General features: G+C 47.0%; 1 protein-coding gene across 1 annotated transcript in view; it reads left to right on the forward strand.

The window, feature by feature from the left end:
• LOC130486849 (collagen alpha-3(V) chain-like) overlaps nt 1-20,864 on the forward strand; it is a 72,252-nt gene extending 51,388 nt beyond the window's left edge. Inside the window, exons 2-7 of the mRNA XM_056860149.1 lie at nt 7,540-7,687; nt 8,960-9,118; nt 12,441-12,636; nt 14,055-14,210; nt 16,248-16,289; nt 20,847-20,864. Of these exons, the coding sequence (XP_056716127.1) occupies nt 7,540-7,687; nt 8,960-9,118; nt 12,441-12,636; nt 14,055-14,210; nt 16,248-16,289; nt 20,847-20,864 (719 nt within the window). The remainder of the gene's footprint in view (nt 1-7,539; nt 7,688-8,959; nt 9,119-12,440; nt 12,637-14,054; nt 14,211-16,247; nt 16,290-20,846) is intronic.
• The last annotated feature ends 615 nt before the right edge of the window (nt 20,865-21,479 follow it).

Genomic DNA, 21,479 nt, shown 5'->3' on the forward strand with positions numbered 1-21,479 from the left:
ATTATAATGCACATCAATCTCTGACTTTTGTCTTCTGGGTTTCTGGGGTTTTTCCTGTTGTTATTCTGTCTCTCACAGCTACAATAGATCTACCATTAAAATTATGGACTGGTCATTTCTTCATCAGAGGGCAAACGGGCAAATTCAGCAGGGGATCAAATACTTTTTCCCCTCACTGTAAGTCCCACTGGGGGAAAGAAGAAGAGTTGGTTTTTAAACCCCTTTTCTCTACCTTTAAGGAGTCTCAAAGCAGCTTACAATCACCTTCCCTTCCCCTCCCCACAACAGACACCTTGTGAGGTAGGTGGGACTGAGAGAGTTGGGAGGGAACTGCAACTGGCCCAAGGTCACCCAGCAGGCTTCATGTGGAGAAGCAGGGAATCAAACCCGGTTCTCCAGATTAGAGTCCGCCGCTCATAACCACTACACCACACTGGCTCTCTGGGTACCTATATAAGTAGGTACCTATATTCTGTCTGTCGTCCTGTCCCACCCCCCCCCCCATGGGGCTAAAGTCACCAATTTCCAGTATCACAAGTAGTTTGGCCTGAAACCTAGCACAATAGGAGAGACTCTGGAATGTGGGGGTGTGAGGAGGAGGAGGAGGTTTTTATATGCCGAGTTTCTCCACCACTTAAGGGAGACTCAAACCAGCTTACAATCACCTTCCCTTCCCCTCCCCACAACAGACACCCTGTAAGGTAAGGTGGGGCTGAGACAGCTCTAACAGCTGTAACTCACCCAGCTGGCTTCATGTGTACTGTTTGCATGGTACATACGTTTTTAAAAAAACCACTTTAACTTACAATTTCTGTGCATTCAGGGAAGTTGCAAACAGTTTAACTTTTCTCTTAAACCAAAGGGTTTATGTCCTAGAATTTCCTCAGTGTGTGTGTGTGAAAAGGATGGATGAATGGATAGTGTGTGTTTTGTTTTAAAGAGCTGATTCTTTAGCTCCTTACCCTAAGAAACCCACCTGTTTCTTCTTCAAAATCATGTAGCTGCAGCCCACATTATTGTTATATGGGCCAGAAATTTTTTTGCTGAAGAGTTGGAAAGAATGAAGTCCAAACCATCTTGAAGTCGGCTGCATCGAACCAGAGACCTTGAAGCACAGTAGAGATTACAAAACTTTCTCTTCTCACCCATCAGATGAGCAGGGAGCGCGTGCCTGGCTGGAGTTTCCAATGGAGGGTCAAAAGTCTGCTCCTGTGCTCAAGGGCCATAAATCAAAATCATTTTTCTCCTTTGGGTCCCTATTCATTCTCTGCCCAGAGCATACCTACCAACCACATTCCACGTCCACCCTTAAGAGCCAGACACTCCTTCCTTTCTTTTTTAAGAAGAAGAAGAGTTGGTTTTTATATGCTGACTTCGTCTACCGCTTAAGGAAGAATCAAACTCTCTTGCAATCACCTTCCTCACAACAGACACCCTGTGAGGTAGGTGGGGCTGAGAGAGCTTGAAGAGAGCTGTGACTGGCGCAAGGTTACCCAGCTGGCTTCATGTGGAGGAGTGGGGAAACCAACCGGGCTCTCCAGATTAGAGTCCACCACTCCAAACCACTGCTCTTAACCATTACACCATGCTGGCTCTCTCTACCCCAATGTCAAGCGAAGTGGGATGTTTAGGATGAAGAGGTAGAAAATTAAAGTTGTTTGGCTGCTTGCTTCGTAGCTTAATTTGCCAAACCAAGAACTCCATTTTATGTATAGAGATGTTAAACAGAGTGGTTCCTTATTTTTCCTCCTACCAGGGGTTTATTGAGCTTCAGTGCGGCATTAAAAATAACATACCATGCCACATGCAAAATCTAGATCAGCAGTCACCATCTCATAAGGAGGGAAGAGGGGGCATTCTCTTGAGGCCCCCTCCCCTGCAAGTCTTTAGAGAAAATCTCAAGAATTCCAGATTTTCCCACTCCCCCACTTAAAAAAAATATATATATATATATATAAATCTGTTCAGGGCTGCAGAGAGAACCATGAAAATATAATTGCATCATGTAAAAGTAGGGTTGTGGGGAAGAGAAGGGAAATTAAATTCAGCTTGTAAAATGGTGAAAAAGAAGGGAATCATATTGAAATGTTTTAACTCTTGTTTTTAAGCTGCTCTCAACAGGTGTTCAACAGGGCTAACTGGGGTTGCATGGGACCTAAGACCAGACTTGGTCTACAGCTCAGGACCCCTGAGGTCAGGGGAGGGGGCTATGGCTTAGTGGTAGAGCATCTGCTTGGCATGCAGAAGGTCCTAGGTTCAGTCCCCAGCATCTCCAGTTAAAGGGACTAGTCAAGTAGGGGATGTGAAAGACCTCTGCCTGAGAAGACAATACTGACTTTGATGGACCAAGGGTCTGATTCAGTATAAGGCAGCTTCATGTGATCATGTGTTCATTTGCCTGCACCCAAGCCAGAGATGTGGCTATTGTGCATGCTCGTGAAGCTGCCTTATACTGAATCAGACCATCAGTCCATTGCAGGGGCTAAGGCAGAGGCCTTTCACATCACCTACTACCTGATCCTTTTAACAGGAGATGCCAGGGATTGAACCTGGGACCTTCTACATACCAAGCAAATGTTCTGTCGCTAAGCCACAGCCCCTCTGTTCTACTGCTTAGACTGGAGCTTGAAGTAGAAGAGGTAGAAGGTACTGCTCTTTTGACCAGGTAAAAGCAGGTAAGGCTGTGGACCGACGTTTGGGGTTGGCATTGTTGGGCATTTTCTGACGCTATATTATAAACTGGCAAAGGACCACAGCCTATTGGTGATTCCGGGTCGATCTTCCATTTCCCAGCTCCTGGAGGCAGTGGTAGAAACAGGGTGCAGAGAATCTTTCCAGTTGAATTCCAATCTTCCCTCCGAAAAGGTGTGTCTCAGCTGGAGGTGCATCTTGGCTGATCTCCTATTTCTTGAAATATCGCAATAAAGCAAGTCACATTAATGTTTTGCTTTCCCAATGCATATAAAAGTTATGTTTACACTATACTGTATATTAAGTGTGCAATAGCATCTTGTCTAAAAAAATGTACATACCTTAATTAAAAAATACTTTATTGAAAAACATGCTAACTATCATCTGCGCCTTCAGTGAGTTGTAATCTTTTTACTGAAGGAGGGTCTTGCCTTGATGTTGATGGTTGCTGACTGTAAAAAAATGCAATATCTGTGAGGCGCAATAAAACGAGGCATGCCTGTACTTCTTTCTGCATTGTGGCTAGAGTTAAGGGCAGTGTGTTCTCTGTAGTTACACCTTATGGTGTTCAGGTATGTTGCAGACGGTAGCTCTGTTAGGTCCTCTGGAGTTCTCGAATGGGTGTTCCAGTGACCACGGCCTCTTGCCAATGAGCTGACTCTGCCTCTGCATCAGAGATCATGTGATGATGTTCCTGCAAGCTTCTGTATGACCTTCTCCTCAGTGTCAAAGTACTCCAGGTGGCGGCATGGAAGCGCACGGTCCTGGAGCATCTGCACAAGTAGATGCACCAGCAAAGTGAGCCACAGAACTGGGTGGAGGAGCAGATTTAGCAGCATCCACGGTCAACTGATACGACCTGAAGGAAGATGATGCTCTGGACACTGCTTCAATTGCTATGCTCATCTTCAATGTCAAACATAACCAATTTTAGTGGTTGACTCAATAGTTCTACCTCCATCCATCGCTATGGATAAGTATTTATAGGACAGAACCAGAACCAGAAATTAAATCAAAAGAGTTGCTGTCTAGACATTAGGAAGAATTTTCTAACAAAGTGGTTCCTCAGTGGAACAGGCTTCCTCGGGAGGTGGTAAGCTCTCCTTCCCTGGAGGTTTTTAAGAAGAGGTTAGATGGCCATCTGTCAGCAATGCTGATTCTATGACCTTAGGCAGATGATGAGAGGGAGGGCATCTTGGCCATCTTCTGGGCATGGAGTAGGGGCCACTGGGGGTGTGTGGGGGAGTTAGTTATGAATTTCCTGCATTGTGCAGGGGGTTGGACTAGATGACCCTGGTGGTCCCTTCCAACTCTATGATTCTATGACAGCAAAGCTTTGTTTGAATAAAGGCTCTGTTGTACTAGTTGGATCATTTGCTCTTCCTATCTTACTAAAGGCAAAGCCACCTGCCAATCCCTTTACACTTGCAAATAAGTTTTTATTAAGTGTGGCAACATGTCTCCATAATAGAACTAAGCCGGGTGAAATAAGCTATGACTAAGCTTGAGGAATCATCTTTCCTGTTCACCTCTGCTTGCTTTCCTTGGCAATTGGCATCATAATGTTTCACAGTTACGTACTCCCGGCAGCCATATTTTACACACAAAGACCTAATGCAAATGTGTCTGCTCTGTTTGAAACAGGGTTCTGCTGTGTGTATGTATTCTTGATGCGGTTGTATAATCATTTATACTGCTATCAAAACCAAAGCTTTGTTTTCAGGCTTCTGCCAAAACCTCAGCTTGGTTTTAACCCAAGATGAGAAATTTTCAGTGTAATGCACAGGGGTCTCTTATTGAAAAATCTGTAAATACCACTGAGCTGTACATTTACGATTCTGGGCAGACTTGGAGCAAGCTGTTTTCCGAAGGGCAATCCAGCAGTTCTACATGGAAAGGCTCTATTAAGACATCTGCCTGGTTGTTTTGCAAGGCCAGGGATGGATTATTTTCTCGGACGAGCGCTCCACTGCAGACTCCAAATAGCAATGTCTCCGGTAACCTTTGAGTCAGCTCTGGGGGATTTTTTCCCCTTGCTCTCGGGAAACCTTTCATGGTATTTCATTGCTATTTCCCTTGCTTTGTGGGCACTTCTTGTCAAGCTCCCTTTGCAATAGCATCAACCAACCTGAATTGATTGCGCTGACAAATGTTTGCATTTATGCAGCTTTTGTGTGGGTGGGGACTACAGACTGAAATCGGAACATCCAGGCTATGGATAGTCAGGTTGGTACCAAAGGAAACCGTTAAGGTTGAAATAAGTGAATTCCTTGGGAGACATTTCTGCTTGCAAGAAGACCCTGGGAGAGGAAGGATCCAATCACACCTTAATCTCTGTGCTATTGCAGCAACTCCCTAGAAAAGGCAAGGAGCTATAGGTAGGTAGGTACAGATTTATTGTATATAGCCAAAGGCCATTACAATCAAGTAGACACAATCAAATTGGCAGGGGGCTGTACCTTGCTGATTGAACAACTGTCTGGTGACACGATGCCAGGGAGGAGTTTACTTGGCCCTACAAGTAGGGTTGCCAACCTCTAGGTACGATAGGGTTGCCAACCTCTAGGTCGTTGCTGGAGATCTCCTGCTATTACAACTGATCTCCGGCTGATAGAGATCAGTTCACCTGGAGAAAATGGCTACTTTGGTAATTGGACTCTATGCCATTGAAGTCCCTCTCCTCCCCAAACCCTGCCCTCCTCAGGCTCCGCCCCTCAAAACCTCCCGCTGATGGTGAGGAGGGACCTGGCAACCCTAAGGTACTCGCTAGAGATCAGTTCACCTGGAGAAAATGGCCGCTTTGGAAGATGGATTCTATGGCATTATACCCCATTGTAGTCCCCCCCCCTTTCCAAACCCTGCCTTCCTCAGGCTTCACCCCCAAAATCTCCAGCTATTTCCCAACCCAGAGCTGGCAACCCTACCTACAAAGTTTCAGACTCCAGCTTTCCTCTGGACCAAATTCCTCTTTTGTGGGGTGATGTGTGATTGCTTGTCTGCTCAAATTGCCATTTGACGGCAGATTGCAAGCAGCATTCTGGAATGCTTAGGGTGAAAAAGGTCCCTTTTTTATCGAGCGCATGGAATTGTTCTAAATTGTATTGGAAATGTTTTGAGTGTGCACATTCTTGCATTGCTTTCCCATCCCCCTGCCATCTACCCAACCTGCCCAGTAGGAAACCCCTTACAAAGGAGGTGTTTTGTTTGCTTCACTGAATCCTGCTAGAGCAGTGTAGGCTGTGGAAAGCTACATGGCTGCCAATTTTGCTAGCCTTACCAAAGCTGAGTGTATTCCTTGTGCCATTCTGGATTGGCTCTTCTTCCACTCAATGATTGCTATTGTTCATAGGGTTGCCAGGTCCCTCTTCGCCATCGGCAGGAAATTTTGGGGGCAGAGCCTGGGGAGGGTGGGGTTTGAGGAGGGGAGGGACTTCAATGCCATAGAGTCCAATTGCCAAAGTGGCCATTTTCTCCAGGGGAACTGATCTCTATCGTCTGAAGATCCGTTGTAATAGCAGGAGCGTTTGAGTAGTCCAAAATGTACAGATCACTGGAATGCCGAATAATGCATATGCAGATTGTTTAATTTGGGTACTCTGTTCATGTGTTTATCCTTGGTGTGGAATGTTAGTCTTTTTCTTAGTTTGTGGTCCTTAAAGTGGAGCCTCTTTCATGCAGATCCGTACCCCTTTTTCTGAGTCAAACAGCAAAACTTGCGTGAGTGGCCAAAGGCAGAACTGTTACTCTACGCTGCCACTGAATTAAAGCAGCTTTCTGCTCAATTGACTTGTTACCTAGCAGAGCGGCAAACAGCGGTTTAGTCATATGTACACTGACATCTTACAGTGCACTCCAAGGTGTCCATCTGCCCTGAAAGAAATATCTTGCCTCATCTTCTATGGGAGTTAGAATAAGACACAAGGCCTGGACACCTCCCAAGCTGTGGCAGATGGGGCTGGCAGGCTTCCCGCTTGACACACATGAGATTCTCTGCCCTTCTGTCCCCGACGGTGCAATTGGCACTGTGCAGTCCCACGCCTTCCTGTGAGCTCAGTCACAGCAGGGTGACATATCTGGGCATGACTGTCTCCTCTGCCCTCTGGCAGATTGGTTGTTTCTGCTTCATGAGGTCCAAGATTGAGTCTAGGGGCAGGTCAGAGGAAGAGGGATTGTAAGTCTAAAGAGGAGATGATGAGAAACCTTTCATCCTGAGAGGACTCTACTGCCCCTTTCCCCAGCAACTGTTACAACAAGAGTAACTTGAGTCATGAGTGGTCCACTTTTGGTCTTTTTACTAGAATCTCCCCAATCCAAAACTGTTTTAAATTTGTAAAACCAAGAGTATGCAGTAAGGATCTCTTCCAAGCTGAAGCACAACTAATCGGCATTAAATGACCCTGAGGATGAACTTTTGTTTAGGAGTGTATGAGTGTCTTCTAAATTCGACCAAGGTCTACTGAGAATTGCATTCTCTACAAGAATACTTATAAGCAGCAGGCTTTAGGTGGTATGTAAGAGATATACCATACAAAAATCAGAAAGACACAGCTCTGTGTGCTTTTGCAGTCTAAGAAGGCAAACGTGAGGAAAGGGAGGGATGGCGTGCTTCTCTCTGACCTGCTAGTTTTCTGTGTAAAGGGAGATTATTACTTGAAGACAGGCAGTCTAAGAGCAACTCAACCTCTTTCCAAATATTGCTCAAACTCTGGAAGTTGGCAACCCTAGCAACAGATAGAGCGCATCACTTTCCTCTTAAAGTGCTGCTTTGGTACAGCTTTAACGGGCCTCAACTCAAATTTGCATTCTTGTGTTTTTTATTTTCTTTCTCCCTCCCCCCACCCTATATAGATGAATTGAACCTGCTAGACAAATTAGCATCCTACGGCCAGGAGTTTGGCAATTTTTCTCTCAGCTACGATGAAGCTAATTGCAGTGTTTTGGAAGTTGGGCAGTATGCCACTCTCACTGTCCCCTCTGTGGACATCTTTGGGGAAAGGTGAGTGTGACTTCAAAAGGATATTCAGGGATGCCTCCGAAATTCTCTGCATCTGACTTTCTTCCTGGATTTGGAAATACTGAATTTTTATATCTAAAGAGCAGGGTGTATGTTCAATGTAGCGCAGCATTCAGTTGCTTTGGTTCATTCATGTCCTTTTCCCTCTTCTACATCACTAGTTTTGCCAGGTTCCCCTTTGCCACTGGTGGGAGTTTTGGTGGGAGGGGGTAGGGAATGTGCCAGCTAGAGTGTCCCGTCAAAACTGGAAGTGATGTGGACACTCTAGCAGATTCCTCCAAAAACTCTATGGTTTCCATAGAGTTTTTTTTAGAGGGAAATGCAAGAGTGTCCCCAATGCTTCCGGGTTTACTCAGGAAGGGACATTATTGTGCCATGCACCACCGCGCATGCGGATTGTCCCCTCCTTTAGCTGGCCTGCTTCCCCTGCCAGCCAGCTGAGGGGCGGCAGGCAGGCCTGTTAATTGGCAGGCAATTGCTCACCATTAACAGGCATCTGGCAACCCCATACATTACTAGAGTTGCCACTTGCCAGGTCCCTCTTTGCCACCGGCAGGAGGTTTTGGGGGCAGAACTTGAGAAGGGCAGGGTTTGGAGAGGGGAGCGACTTCATTGTCGTAGAGTTAGGCTTACCAGGTCCCTCCTCTGCTCCGGCGGGAGGCTATGGGGCTGTGGGTGCGATCGCACGTGTGCGTTACTTCCGGTTGTAAACCGGAAGTGCCACGCGAGTGCACATTTGTCCACCAACCCTCAGGTGGTCGGCAGGCAGAGGAGTGAATTGCCGGGGGTTTGCCCGCCACCACCGGCACCTGGCAACCCTATGCATTACCTAAGTGCCACGTGCGCATTGATCTCCCATTTTGTGGTGGAAAGGGTGACTGGAGGAGGCAGCAGGGGGCAGAAACACTTTGTTTCCTTTAACTACCACCAGGCTCTAGACTGAACTACCATTTCCATGGTAGGGCTCCGTAGGGCCAAATGTCGTAACCCTTGACACCATCTCTGACTCAAACAAAAACGTTTGCACTCCTTTGAGAAATAAAGCTTCATCCTTTAAAATGGGTGGTTCTTCACCCACCAAAAGCTTTTGGGTTTAGAACCCCCTACTTGCAATTCGAAAAGGTACAATCCCAAGAGGGCTGCACCACAAGATTACTGTGAATGTGGTGATTCTGATTGGCTTTAACTTGGGGTGTCTAGCAAAATGGAAGGATCTGTGGTTCTGGCTAGCACTGAGATCTGTTTCTTTCCTAGCTTCACAGATGAGCTTAGCCTGTTACTGACCCTCCGGTACTCTCTGAAGGAGGAGACCAGTCTCTTGACGATCATTGGCCACCGCAGTGACATCCTCTTTCAGATCAGGGTTAGCCCTTATGCTTTGGTTTTTGTGGCCAGCAGGAGACGCCATTATGAGTAAGCTCTCTTATTTTCTGCATTACGATCCTGGATGGTAACAGTGACCCTCCCAAAGTGGAATCAATGGGTTGCTTCCACAACGAACCTCTGTAGCTTTCCCCCTTGATCCTTGGTTGTTTTTGGTGATACCCAGGAGATACATTAATGGAAGCAGGGACATATCGGTAACAGCTGTCTGTCCTTTGATGTAGGGGAGACTTAATTCAGTTCCTGTCTTTGTCCCTGGTTTCCTCACTTATGCTCTCAATGGACCTAATTTAAAACGGATTCAGATCTACTTGCAAAGGAGAGGCCCATCAATGGCTACTAGGTATAATAACTATGATGCCTCCTAGCACTGGTATTCAGAGGATAAGAACATAAGACAAGCCTTGCTGGATCAGACCAAGGCCCATTAAGTCCAGCAGTCTGTTCACACAGGGGTATTCTTCACGGTGGATTTTGCTTCGGTTTCGAACCGGAGCAAATAATAAACTGATTTAAATAGCTTCTTCATGGCAGTGCAGATTCTCCCCCCATGCCAATTTTTCACGGGAGAAACAGCGCACTTCTCTGTGCTGCTTACGTCTGCTGCCGCTCATGACTCACCGCTCCAAATCCGCCTAATCCCGCCCACTCTTCCCATGATCCTGTGTGTGTGTGTTGGGCGGGGGGGCATCCCAAGAGCAGCAAATCCAAGCCAAAACTCCCGTCACCCTTCTGAAGAGAGGCAGCCAGTCTGCTTTGGGTCTCCCTCCTGCCGGTGTGATCCTATGTGTGTGTGGGGGGGGACCATGAGAGCAGCAAATCCAAGCCAAAACTCCCATCACCCTTCTGAAGAGAGGCAGCCAGTCTGCTTTGGGTCTCCCTCCTGCCGGTGTGATCCTATGTGTGTGTGTGGGGGGGGACCATGAGAGCAGCAAATCCAAGCCAAAACTCCCGTCACCCTTCTGAAGAGAGGCAGCCAGTCCGCTTTGGGTCTCCCTCCTGCCGGTGTGATCCTATGTGTGTGTGTGTGTGTTGGGGGGGGGACCATGAGAGCGGCAAACCCAAGCCAAAACTCCCGTCACCCTTCTGAAGAGGGGCAGCCAGTCTGCTTTGGGTCTCCCTCCTGCCGGTGCGATCCTATGTGTGTGTGTGTTGGGGAGGGGAATCCTGAGAGCGGCAAAACCCCCATCACCCTTCTGAAGAGGGGCAGCCAGTCTGCTCTGGGTCTCCCTCCTGCCGGTGCGATGCTGTTAGAGTGGCAACTCCCCCAGCCAATCACCGTTCTTGGGGGAGGAGAAAGGAGACGTCCCGGGGAGCGAAGCAAACATTTCTTCATGGGCATCCGAGCAAAAAAACGCTCTTTTACTGGAAAGTACGGCTCAGAAGTGGTTTGGATTGCCTCTCTTTTAAACCGGCTTATTTTGCTCAGTGGGGGAAAACACGGCTCTGCAGTGAATAACCAAAATTTGCCTCCGACGCAAAACAGCGTCGAAGCAGCAGCAAATCTCCATGAAGAATACCCCACAGTGTCCCTAGGAAGCCCACAAACCAGACAACTGCAGCAGCATTAACCTGCCTGTGTTCCACAGCACCTAATATAATGACTGCCTCTGGTATTGAAATTCCCTTTAGAGCCAGTCAACCTATGAATACCAATTCTAGGAGGCAACATCATGGGGGGCCCTTGGGCTCCATACCCTGTTTTTGCTCATCAGGGCAAGTCTTCTCTACAGTGACAACACAGGATACTGGGCTAGAAATAGCCCTGATCTGATCCAGCAGGGCACCTTGTGCTCTTATAATGTCAAGGATTAATGTGGTGGGGCATCTGTCATTCAGTTTCAGCCCCTCTCTGACACTGCAGTCCTAAGAACACTTTCCTGGACGTAAGCCCACTGGGTAGACTTCAGTAGGTTTCTGAGCAATCCTGTTTAGGATTGCACTGTTTGAAACCTGAAAGTTGCCAGGTGTATCAGGCATAGAAAGGAATTTCCCACCACCTGCTTCCTGACATCTTTTTAACTGGCAGTACCAAGGACTGAACCAAGGATCTTTCGATGGCAAAACTCATCCTGTGCCACTGAATCCTCTTTTATTTAATTCCACTGTTTGTCCAAATGATACTAAATTGAAATATATTCTCCTAATAACACTTTTTTATATAACATCTTAACAATGGGGTACAAAGTATTAAAGTTAGCTAGTTTGTTACAATATCATCACAAAATTAAAATTTAGTAGGGGTCTGCCTTTTAAAAAGTAGCATTATTTAAAACTGAAGTAAAAAAAATAAGTGTTTTGAAATCCAAAATTTTAAAATGGAACAATAAAATTGTATGCATTATTCTAACTTTTAAATGGCAGCTGTCACAGAGGGCATTTAAATTTTCATCATGGCGTTGGACAGCCAGCATGGTATTGTGGTTAAGAGCAGCAGACTCTGATCTGAAGAACTGGGTTTGATTCCCAGTTCCTCCACATGAGCGGTGGACTCTAATCTGGAGAACCAGGTTTGATTCCCCACTCTTCCACATGAAGCCTGCTGGGTGACAGTTCTCGCAGAACTCTCTCAGCCCCATCTACCTCACAAGGTGCCTGTTGTGGGGTGGGAGGGAAGGTGATTGTAACCGCTTTGAGACTACTTTCAGTAGAGAAAAGTGGGGTATAAAAACTGACTCTTCTTCTACTTCCAAATCCATTGCTGGCAGCTAGCATTCCCCTTTTATACGTGTCTGAAAGAAATGCCTTTTCTGTGGCGGCACCTTCTGCCTGTGGATTTATGAATCTTGAACAATTTTAAAAAAATGTTTTACCCAGTTGGTTGTGAGCACTTTTTTAATTAATTTTTTTTAACTGGTTGATATTCAATTCAACCATTATACATAGTAGCTCTAGAACCTGCTAATCACTGTTGCAGAACCAAAATTTATTTATTTGGGGGTTCAGGTTTTAGAACATAAGGACAGGCCTTGATGGATCAGACCAAGGTCCATCAAGTCCAGCAGTTTGTTCACACAGTGGCCAATCAGATACCTCCAGGAAGCCCACAAACAAGACATCTGCAGCAGCATTGTCCTACCTGTGTTTCACAGCACCTAATAGAATAAGCATGCACCTCTCATCCTGGAGAGAACAGGTATGCATCATGACTAGTAGCCATTTTTACTAGTAGCCATGAATAGCCCTCTCCTCCATGAATATGCTTACTCCCCTCTTAAAGCCATTGCCATATCCTGGGGCAGGCAGGGAGTTCCACAATTTAACTATGCATCGTGTGAAGGTTCTCTTTCCCGTAAAACATCACTGTGAATTTTTTGCCCTCTTTTCTCCTTTCCAATGTTGTGATCCGCAGGTTCCCCATTTCCTCCCTGGCAGATGGAAAGTGGCACCAGGTCGGCCTCAGCATCTCTTTGGAGAGACTGGCTCTGTATGTGGACTGTCAGCTGGTGGAGAGCGTTGGATGGTCCAGTTACTTTGGGATGGGAGTGACCCTGGAGGGGCTCCTGGTGGTTGGGGGGCTCATTGAACCCTTTGAGATTCCCTTTGAGGTGAGAACGAGGCAAAGTTTTCTGTTTCATGGGGTTATCTGGAGATGAAGGACCGTAATTCTACCTGTTTGGGGGTGGGGGGGATACCATGTCATTGGGGAAACCAATCACATTAGTGACAACTTTGTTTAGTTTCCTAGGGATCCCAGGGCCAAGCTAGACACCAATGCATTTCCAGTTTTTTTTAAAAAACGGATTGTAGTCATATGGAGCCCCAGTTTGAAGACCCAGCATGGTGTAGTGGTTAAGAGTGGTGGTTTGGAGCAGTGGACTCTGTTCTGGAAAACTGGGTTTGATTCCCCACTCCTCCTGATGAGCGGTGGACACTAATCTGGTAAACTGGATTTGCTGCCCCGTTCTACACATGAAATTAGCTTTGTGACCTTGGGCTAGTCACACTCTCTCAGTCCCACCTACCTCACAGGGTGTCTGTTGTGGGGAGGGGAAGGGAAGGTGATTGTAAGCCAGTTTGATTCTTGCTTAAGTGGTAAAGAAAGTCGGCATATAAAAACCAACTCTTCTTCTTCTTCTGCTGCTGCTGCTCCTGCTACTACTACTACTACTACTACTTGGATAGGAGCCAGGGGAATGGGAATTACATTCTCTGAATCATGTCACCCCTTACGGGAATTTAATTCTTTGAATCCTCTCACTTCTTACAGCGCTGCTGAGGGGGTGAAATAGTGGCACCAAATGAGTGCTTTGTGGGGTGAATAATAGAATTTAGATTGTGAAAATGGAGTGGAAGCAAACTCTCCCTGTACTTCAGACCCAATTTGAAGTGAGGCCCCTTGGAGCCATAATTAAAACTAGAAAAGATAGTGGGCACACCCATTCATGGATCGGGTCTTGTTTGACCCCTATTTTCCTTTTTGCTGCTTGAAATAGTTCATCCACTCTTACATGGCCTTTTCTCTCACTGCATTATACACATTTCGATGTTAACTTTCCCATTCCCATAGGACTGCTTTACATACCAGATGAATTTCCAGTGTGGCCAGTAGTGGTAATGCAAAAAATGCTGTAATGTTAGGGGGATTTGTCCCATGTAGTGAGACGGTATGATGTGGTTAGAAAACCTGGAGGTTTTTAAGCAGAGGCTAGATGGCCATCTATCAGCAATGCTGATTCTGTGAATGTAGGCAGTGTGTGAATTTCCTGCAATGGGCAGGTGGTCCCTTCCAACTCTTTGATTCTATGATAATGTAATGTTGGGCGGAGACTGGAGAGATACACATTCAAATCCCCTTTTCAATATGAAGCTCACCAGGTGACCTTGGGCCAATTACTCTCTCTCAGCCTTGCCTACCTCCAGGGTTGCTGTGAGGTTAAGATGGAAGAAGGGGAAACCAGGGTAAGTCCCTCTTGGAAGAAGGGAAGGCTAACAATGTGATGGACTGTGTTTGCATCCTTTGCAGGGTGCCCTGCGACAGCTGACCTTCTTGATTGGAGACTCTGGAGCAGCCAGAGAACACTGCCAGTCCCATAACAGCACCTGTAGCAGCCCTTTGGGCAAAGAAGCGGACCACAACATGCCTCTCTCCTGGGCAGTGTTTTCTCAAGCTGGGACTCAGGTGGGACTCAGTCAAAGGATGGGAATAGAAGGCTGAGGTGGGGAAGAGAGTAGGCTTGCCATCTCTGGGTTGGGAAACGCCTGGAGATTTTGGGGGTGGAGCCTGGGGAGGGCAGGTTTTGGGGAGGGGAGGGACATTAGTATCTCTTATCCGGACTGCTTGGGACCAGAAGAGGTCCCTATTTTGGATCTTGGAATATTTTGGAATAATGAGATATCTTGGGGTTGGGACCCAAGTCTAAACATGAAATTTGTTTGTGTTTTATATATACTTTATACACATAGCCTGAATGTACCGTAATTTTAAGCAATATTCTTAATAATTTTGTGTACATTGAACCATCAACGGCACTGCTGAGGGCCTGTGAGTAAGAAGCCAGCTTCTGCTTGGCATGCAGAAAGTCCCAGGTTCAATCCCCGGCATCTCCAGTTAAAGGGACTAGGCAAGTTAGGTGATGGGAAAGACCTCTGCCTGAGACCCTGGAGAGCTGCTGCTAGTCTGAATAGACAATACTGACTTTGATGGACCAAGGGTCTGATTCAGTATGAGGCAGCTTCATGTGTTCATGTGTTTTAGTAGGGTATAATGCCGTAGAGTCCGCCCTCCAAAGCAGTCATTTCCTCCGGGGGAACTGATCTCCATCACTTGGAGATCAATTGTAATAGTGGGAGATCTCCAGGTGCCACCTGGAGGTTGGCAACCCTAGGAGAGAGAAAGAGGCTGAGCAAAATTGGATTTGATTGGTGCGATAAAATTTAGAAAGTGTTACCTGAGATTAAAAAGCAAAAAACCCCAAAACAAAACAAAAAAACTAAGAGCCCGGCCTTTAGGTGACGGATTGTTTCCTTGATTCATCTTTTTTTTTTTTTTTTTAATGAAAAGCTGCCGGGGAGGCTGAAATTAGGGGCAGAAAGATCTGGAAGTGGGGAGGGTATTCCTCGGACATACTGTGATTGGGCCCTCTACATACTAAGATCCAGTGTAGTGATTAGAGTTTTGGACGAGGATCTTGGAGACCTCTACTCTGCTGTGAAGCTCACTGAGTGACCTTGGGCCAACTACTCTGTTTCAGTCTAACTTCCCGGGGTTGTGGTGAGGGTAAAATGGGAAAAGAAAACCATATATGCCAAACTATTCCAGCCTAACCTACCTCACAGGTTTGTTGTAATGGTAGAATGAGTAGGAAAACCATATATGCCCCCTTATTTTAGTCTAACCTACCTCCCAGGGTTGTTGAGAGGGTAAAACGGGGAAGGAGAACAATACATGCTACCCTCAACTCCTTGCAGGTGGGGTGGGGTAAGAAGAAGAGTTGGTTTTCATATGCTGACTTTCTCTACCACTTAAGGAAGAATCCAAACAGCTTACAATCCCCTTCCCCTCCCCACGACACCCTGTGAGGTAGGTGGGGCTGAGAAAGTTTGAAGAGAACTGTGGGCCAGCTTGGTGACCTTGGGCAAGTCACAGCTCTATTAGAGCTCTCTCAGCTCCTCCTACCTCACAGGGTGTCTGTTGTGGGGAGGGGAAAAGAAGGTGATTGTGAGCCGGTTTGTGTCTCCCTTAAGTGGTAGAGAAAGTCGGCATATAAAAACCAACTCTTCTTCTTCTTCTAGTCCAAGGTCACCCAGCTGGCTTCATGTGGAGGAGTGGGGAAACAAATCCAGTTCACCAGATTCGCATCTACCGCTCATGTGGAGGAGTGGGGAATCAAACCCAGATCAGAGTCCACCGCTCCAAACCACCGCTCTAAACCACTACACCACGCTGGCTCTTGATTGTACACATCTGATAAATTAATTAACGGGTCAACTGGGTTCAACCACAAATTCTGTGTTTCAGCCCCCACAAAATAAACGCTGGCCCGTTGAGAGGATTTCTGGTTCATTGGTGTCAGGAAGGATGGCAGTCCCAAGCTGGGAGAAAAGATGGGCTCCGCGGCTAGATTTTTCTAGAAGGGTGGTTGCAAATAGCGGTTGGGAAATGAGCTTCAGCTGTGCAAATAATGACGCATTTCTGGCTTCCTCTCTGTTGCTGCAGGTGCCGAATGAAACCAACGAGATTCACGAATCCAACCTGAAGGTAGGGCTCACTCAATCCCCTCGGGGCTAATTACTCTGCACTGGGCTCGCCTTCAATTAACTGGTCCAAACAGAGTGGCATTGCTTTTCAGGCGGCCAAAGGATGACTCTGGATACTCTACTTATTAGTGGATAAAATAACCTTCAAATTAATTAGCAGAGCTGGGAAGTTGTTTTTTTTTAAAGGTCTGAGTAATTTGCCGTGAAAAGCGGAACTTTGCAATTTTCATACATTATGCAAATTCAGCATATTTGCATATTTTTTGCCGCGTCGGCATTATGTGTTCTGGTTCAGCTGGAGTAGGAATTAGCAATAGGCAGGAGACTTAGGACAGACCACAAAAAGCCTTTCTTTGTACTATACACAATTAACACGTGGCATTCACCGCCATACATTACAGTGGCTGCTTCTGGTATTGACGGCCTTCAGAGGAGGATTAGACAAATGTGTGCAGGGTAGGTCCCTCGTTGGCTATTAGTCATGATTAGAACATAAGAACATAAGAAAGGCCATGCTGGATCAGACCAAGGTCCATCACATCCAGGAGTCTGTTCACACAGTGGCCAACCAGGGGCCTCAAGGAAGCCCACAAACAAGACGACCGCAGTAGCCTTGTCCTGCCTGTGTTCCAAAGCACCTAATATAATAGGCATGATTGCCTATTATATTAGTGCACTTCTGAATAAAAGCGATAATAGAGGACGGGGTCTCTGTTCCTTAGTTGTAGGGCTTCCAGTTGTAGGGTTGCCAACCTCGATGTGGGGCCTGGAGATCTCCTGAAATTACAACTGATCTCCTGTCTACAGAGATGAGTTCCCCTGGAGAAAATGGCTGCTTCGGAGGGTAGACTCCATGGCATTGTACCCTTCTGAAGACCCTCCCCTCCTCAAACCTCCCCTTCCCCGGGCTACATCCCCAAATCTCCAGGAATTTCCCTACCTGAAGTTGGCAGCCCTATCCACTATTTGTAAAACATAAATACCACAGTAAGCTGAATGCAAAGCCAGATTTAAGACTGTATATTACATCAGTGAAAGCTAGGGTTGCCAGGTGCACGCTGGTGGCGGGCAAACTCCCGGCAATTATCCCCTCTGGCCGCCGACCCTCAGGTGGTCGGTGGGCAGATGTGCACGCACGCATGCATACCACGCATGTCACTTCCGGTTTAGAACCAGAAGTTCCGCCTCGCGAGGGGCCTTTTACCTCTTAGTTTGAGTGGTAAAGGGCTGCTTTACCACTCAAACTAAGAGGTAAAAGCCCTTTGCGATGCGGCACTTCCGGTTCTAAACCGGAAGTGACGTACGCGCGTTGATGTGTCAGCGCGCGAACACGCACTTTGCAAGAAGAGCCTCCCGCCAGAGGAGGAAAGGGACCTGGCAACCCTAGTGAAACCCGATTTTAAAAAAACTATGTGCCTCAAAACAAGCTCAAGGATCTCACTGAACATTTGTTGTGTTTAAAATATTTATTGAACGTTTTATAAATATTATTTCAAAACATATTGAAGTTTTTCCATTATTAATAAATTAAAGTACCAAATGTAATCTATTAGTGTAATGTAGGTTTTTTCATGAAATCTGTGATGTATTTACTTGTTCATTGTATCTCTTGGGTTTTGTTTCTGTTTGCCATATTATTCCATGGCTTTTTAATCCCATTAGTGGCCTATTTATTTACAGTTATAACCGATAACTTTGAAATAACATCAACTATATTAATTACAAACATTTTGGCAACGCGAAAGCCTGAGTCCTCTTTTTGGCCGGGGAGAGCGGGGTAATAAGTGGAAATAATAAATAAACTAAAATAAATAAAGGGACAATTTTATAGAAATGGGCTGCCAAGGGGTACACCAATGCAAAAAGGTACACCAATGCAAAAAGAACCACTGCACTATGGGAAACAGGATGCTTGCTTAGATCACCCTTTGCTCTCTTCCAGCTGGGCTCTTCTTTCTTTTTTTAAACAAGTGAACTGCTATGATTGGTTTAACAAATAATTGACAGAGAAGGGCCTTCGCCCTGTGGAATAGCGGAAGGGGTTGGTGGCACTCGCTATGACAACAGAGCTCACAACGGGAGTGTCACTTTTTTTAAGCTGTGGTATGCTGGCAGGCGTGTCTGCTGGTGCCGCCGTTGGGGAGAGGGGGTGTCATTTTGTAGTTTACATGCATTTCTGCCACGGCAAGAGAGCTGTTGTACTTCATGGCTCCAACGGGAAATGTAATAAGATTCTGGAACTGGAACAAATCGCCGTTTTTTCAAACTCTTAACCAGAACCAGAGAGCTCCTGGGATGTTTAACGGTTCAAATGGGCTTATAAAACGAGAGGGAATGTGCAGTTACAGTGTTTTGGTTTCAGGAATAATGGGAACCAGGTGAGCGTCTTTCCTCTGTGGTGACCTTAGCATACGACTCATCCTCCGCTTTGAATCTAAGAGGGGAGTGGAGGAAGAACTCCCCATGGATGTTCTTAATAGCTGCTAATTAGCTGCATGTTGTAGTAGGGGATGATCGTGCTGAGAAGAGGAGGATTCCCTTCTCTCCTGCAGGGGGCCAAGAAAGGTCCCAAAGAAGCCACACCAACTCTGGTCATTTATGCATGGGTACTTTCACTCACGTTCACCCCCGGTCTGTCTCAGTTGCTCCTTGGAGTTATGCATGCATGAGTTTTCACTCCATTAGAGGCGACCTCGCTGCCAGCCCTCGCAATGTCCGAGTCTTCCCATTCCTCTGTTAACCCAACTCTTCCATCTTCCCTGACCTCAGCCCGGGTGAAATCTCCATGCAGAAGGCAAACGACGGGGCACCCAAGCTTGGTTTCGCTCACAGCCAATTACGAAGTAGCATGTCCAGAGATGGGATTGAAATACTTCCTGCTTCCGTGGAGCTCTTCCTGAGCAGAAGAAAATCTTTTTCAAACCAAGGCTTTGATTCCCCCCCCCTTTTCAGATTGCTCCATTTTTTATGTAGTTGTTCTTAAAATGCTTTTTTATATGGCGATTGGATTGGGGGGGATTTTCTCTCACAGTAAGTACTACAAAGTAAGCCAATTACAAAGCAGCCTTTAAAGGGGCAGGGACTTGATTTGAGCTTGGAGACTGCTGTTGCATCGATTCCCAACAGGAAAGTGTGGGTCCAGTGAGCAATGAACCTCAGGTAAAACTGCCATGCATAAATGATGTGTTTGCAACAGCCTTCCTCCTGAAGGGTGCCATCTAGACCTGTCCCACCAGCTGACTCAATGGTCAGCTGTCAGCTGACTCCAAGGACCAACCAGCCTCCACCAGAATTTGTAACAAGGGTCCCCAACCTTTTTTCAGCCTATGGGCACTTTTGGAATTCTGATAAGAGTGTGGTGGGCACAACCACAGGAAACCGAGCCAGCCACAAAATAGCTGCTGCAGCTTACCTTGAGTCACAGAGCGCAGATCCTTGTGCTGTGGTGGCAGCTGCTGACAAAATAACATTTACAAAAAATCTGCATAGTCAACCAGAAGCTTTGCTGGACAAGAGCCACCTGGTCCCACCCACTTTCTAAAAACACTTGGTGGGTACCAGGTAGGGTTGCCAGGTCCGCACTCACCTTCAGCGGGAGGTTTCTTTTGAGTTGTGTGTGCGTGCGCAAGCGAGTCAATGCGGCACTGCTGGTTGTAACCCGGAAGTGCCACCTCGTGAGGAGACCACTCAGAGGTGGCTGATGCATGGGGCTGCCGCTCACCCTGGGGAGGGCGAGGGAAGGTTCCCGGCTATTGCGCGTGCCTGAAGTGGGCGCCCCGCATGTCCCGGGGAGGGTGAGGGAAGATTCCCATCTGGTGTGCGTGCCTGAAGCGGGCGCCCCGTGCGCCCCGGCGAGGGAGAGGGAGGATTCCCCACTGGCACGTGGGCTCTGCATGTGCACAATTGCCCGCTGACTCTCAGCTGGTCAATGGGCAGAGGGGCACTTTGCCGGGGGTTTGCCTGCCACCAGCGGGCACCTGGCAACCCTAGCACCAGGAACGGTGTTGGTGGGCGCCATGGTATCCATGGGCACCACACTGGGGACCCCTGCTTTATAAAGCTCCTAATTCAGAGCTTGATCTTTAGTCGAGCAACAGGCAAATGTTTTTCGCAGTGCAGCCGGACTCCTTTGCAAGAGACACTTGGGACACTTTCTCTTATAATAGCCAACAATATTATTTAAGACTCTCAGTGAATGTAACTGGTACCAAGGTAGAACATGACCAGATTTCAGATGGCTGGGAGAGCAGCCGTAGATCCCAGTGTGCCTAATTCAGGCTGGAAGACACCCAGTCTTGTCCGTACCTTGTTTGTTGCTTAGACCCTTTCCTATTTTTCTGTAGCTTTTAGCCCAGGAGTGTCAAGCTCAATTGTTACAAGGGCATAAATGTCACTTGGTCGAGCCAGACCATGCCTCGCCAGCCCGGATCAGGATGGGGGGATGGCTGCCTCGGCTGGCTCATGGGCCAGGTAAGAGCTCTCAAGGGGCTGAATCTGGCCCACAGGCTTTATGTTTGACACCCCTGTTTTAGCCTGTCCCTTCTTCTGTCCCTGCCAGAGAGCCAACATGGTGTAGTGCTTAAGAGTGGTAGTTTGGAGCGGTGGACTCTGATCTGGAGAACCGGGTTTGATTCCCTACTCCTCCACATGAGCGGCGGAGGCTAATCAGTTGAACTGGATTTGTTTCCCCACTCCTACACATTAAGCCATCTGGATGACCTTGGACTAGTCACAGTTCTCTCTGAACTCTCTCAGCCCCACCTACCTCACAAGGTGTTGAGGGGAGGGGGAGGGAAGGTGATTGTAAGCCAGTTTGATTCTTCCTTAAGTGGTAGAGAAAGTCGGCGTATAAAAACCAGCTCTTCTTCTTCTTCTCTACTGTTCCTTTACAGAAAAACTTATGCACAAAAGTGATGGTAAGAAGAGACAATCCCTTCCTTCCATTGCTGTAGGAAAATGATTGCCTGCTTAGAAGGGCTACCTAGGATCTTCTGCGATTATGCCATAATTCCTTCTTGACAGCAGGCCCCCATAGGAACCACTTATTCTTAGAGCACAGAGTGTTGATAAGGGCCAGACTGCTCTTGGCTGCAGGTTCCTTAGGTAACGCTGCCTAGACGCCGAAAATCCTTCCATAGATTATGATGGGGCAAGGGGTGTGTTGGGGTCTCGGGAGTTTTAGGCTGCCAAA

Source organism: Euleptes europaea, chromosome 14, assembly GCF_029931775.1.
Source record: "Euleptes europaea isolate rEulEur1 chromosome 14, rEulEur1.hap1, whole genome shotgun sequence".
Lineage (NCBI taxonomy): Eukaryota > Metazoa > Chordata > Lepidosauria > Squamata > Sphaerodactylidae > Euleptes > Euleptes europaea.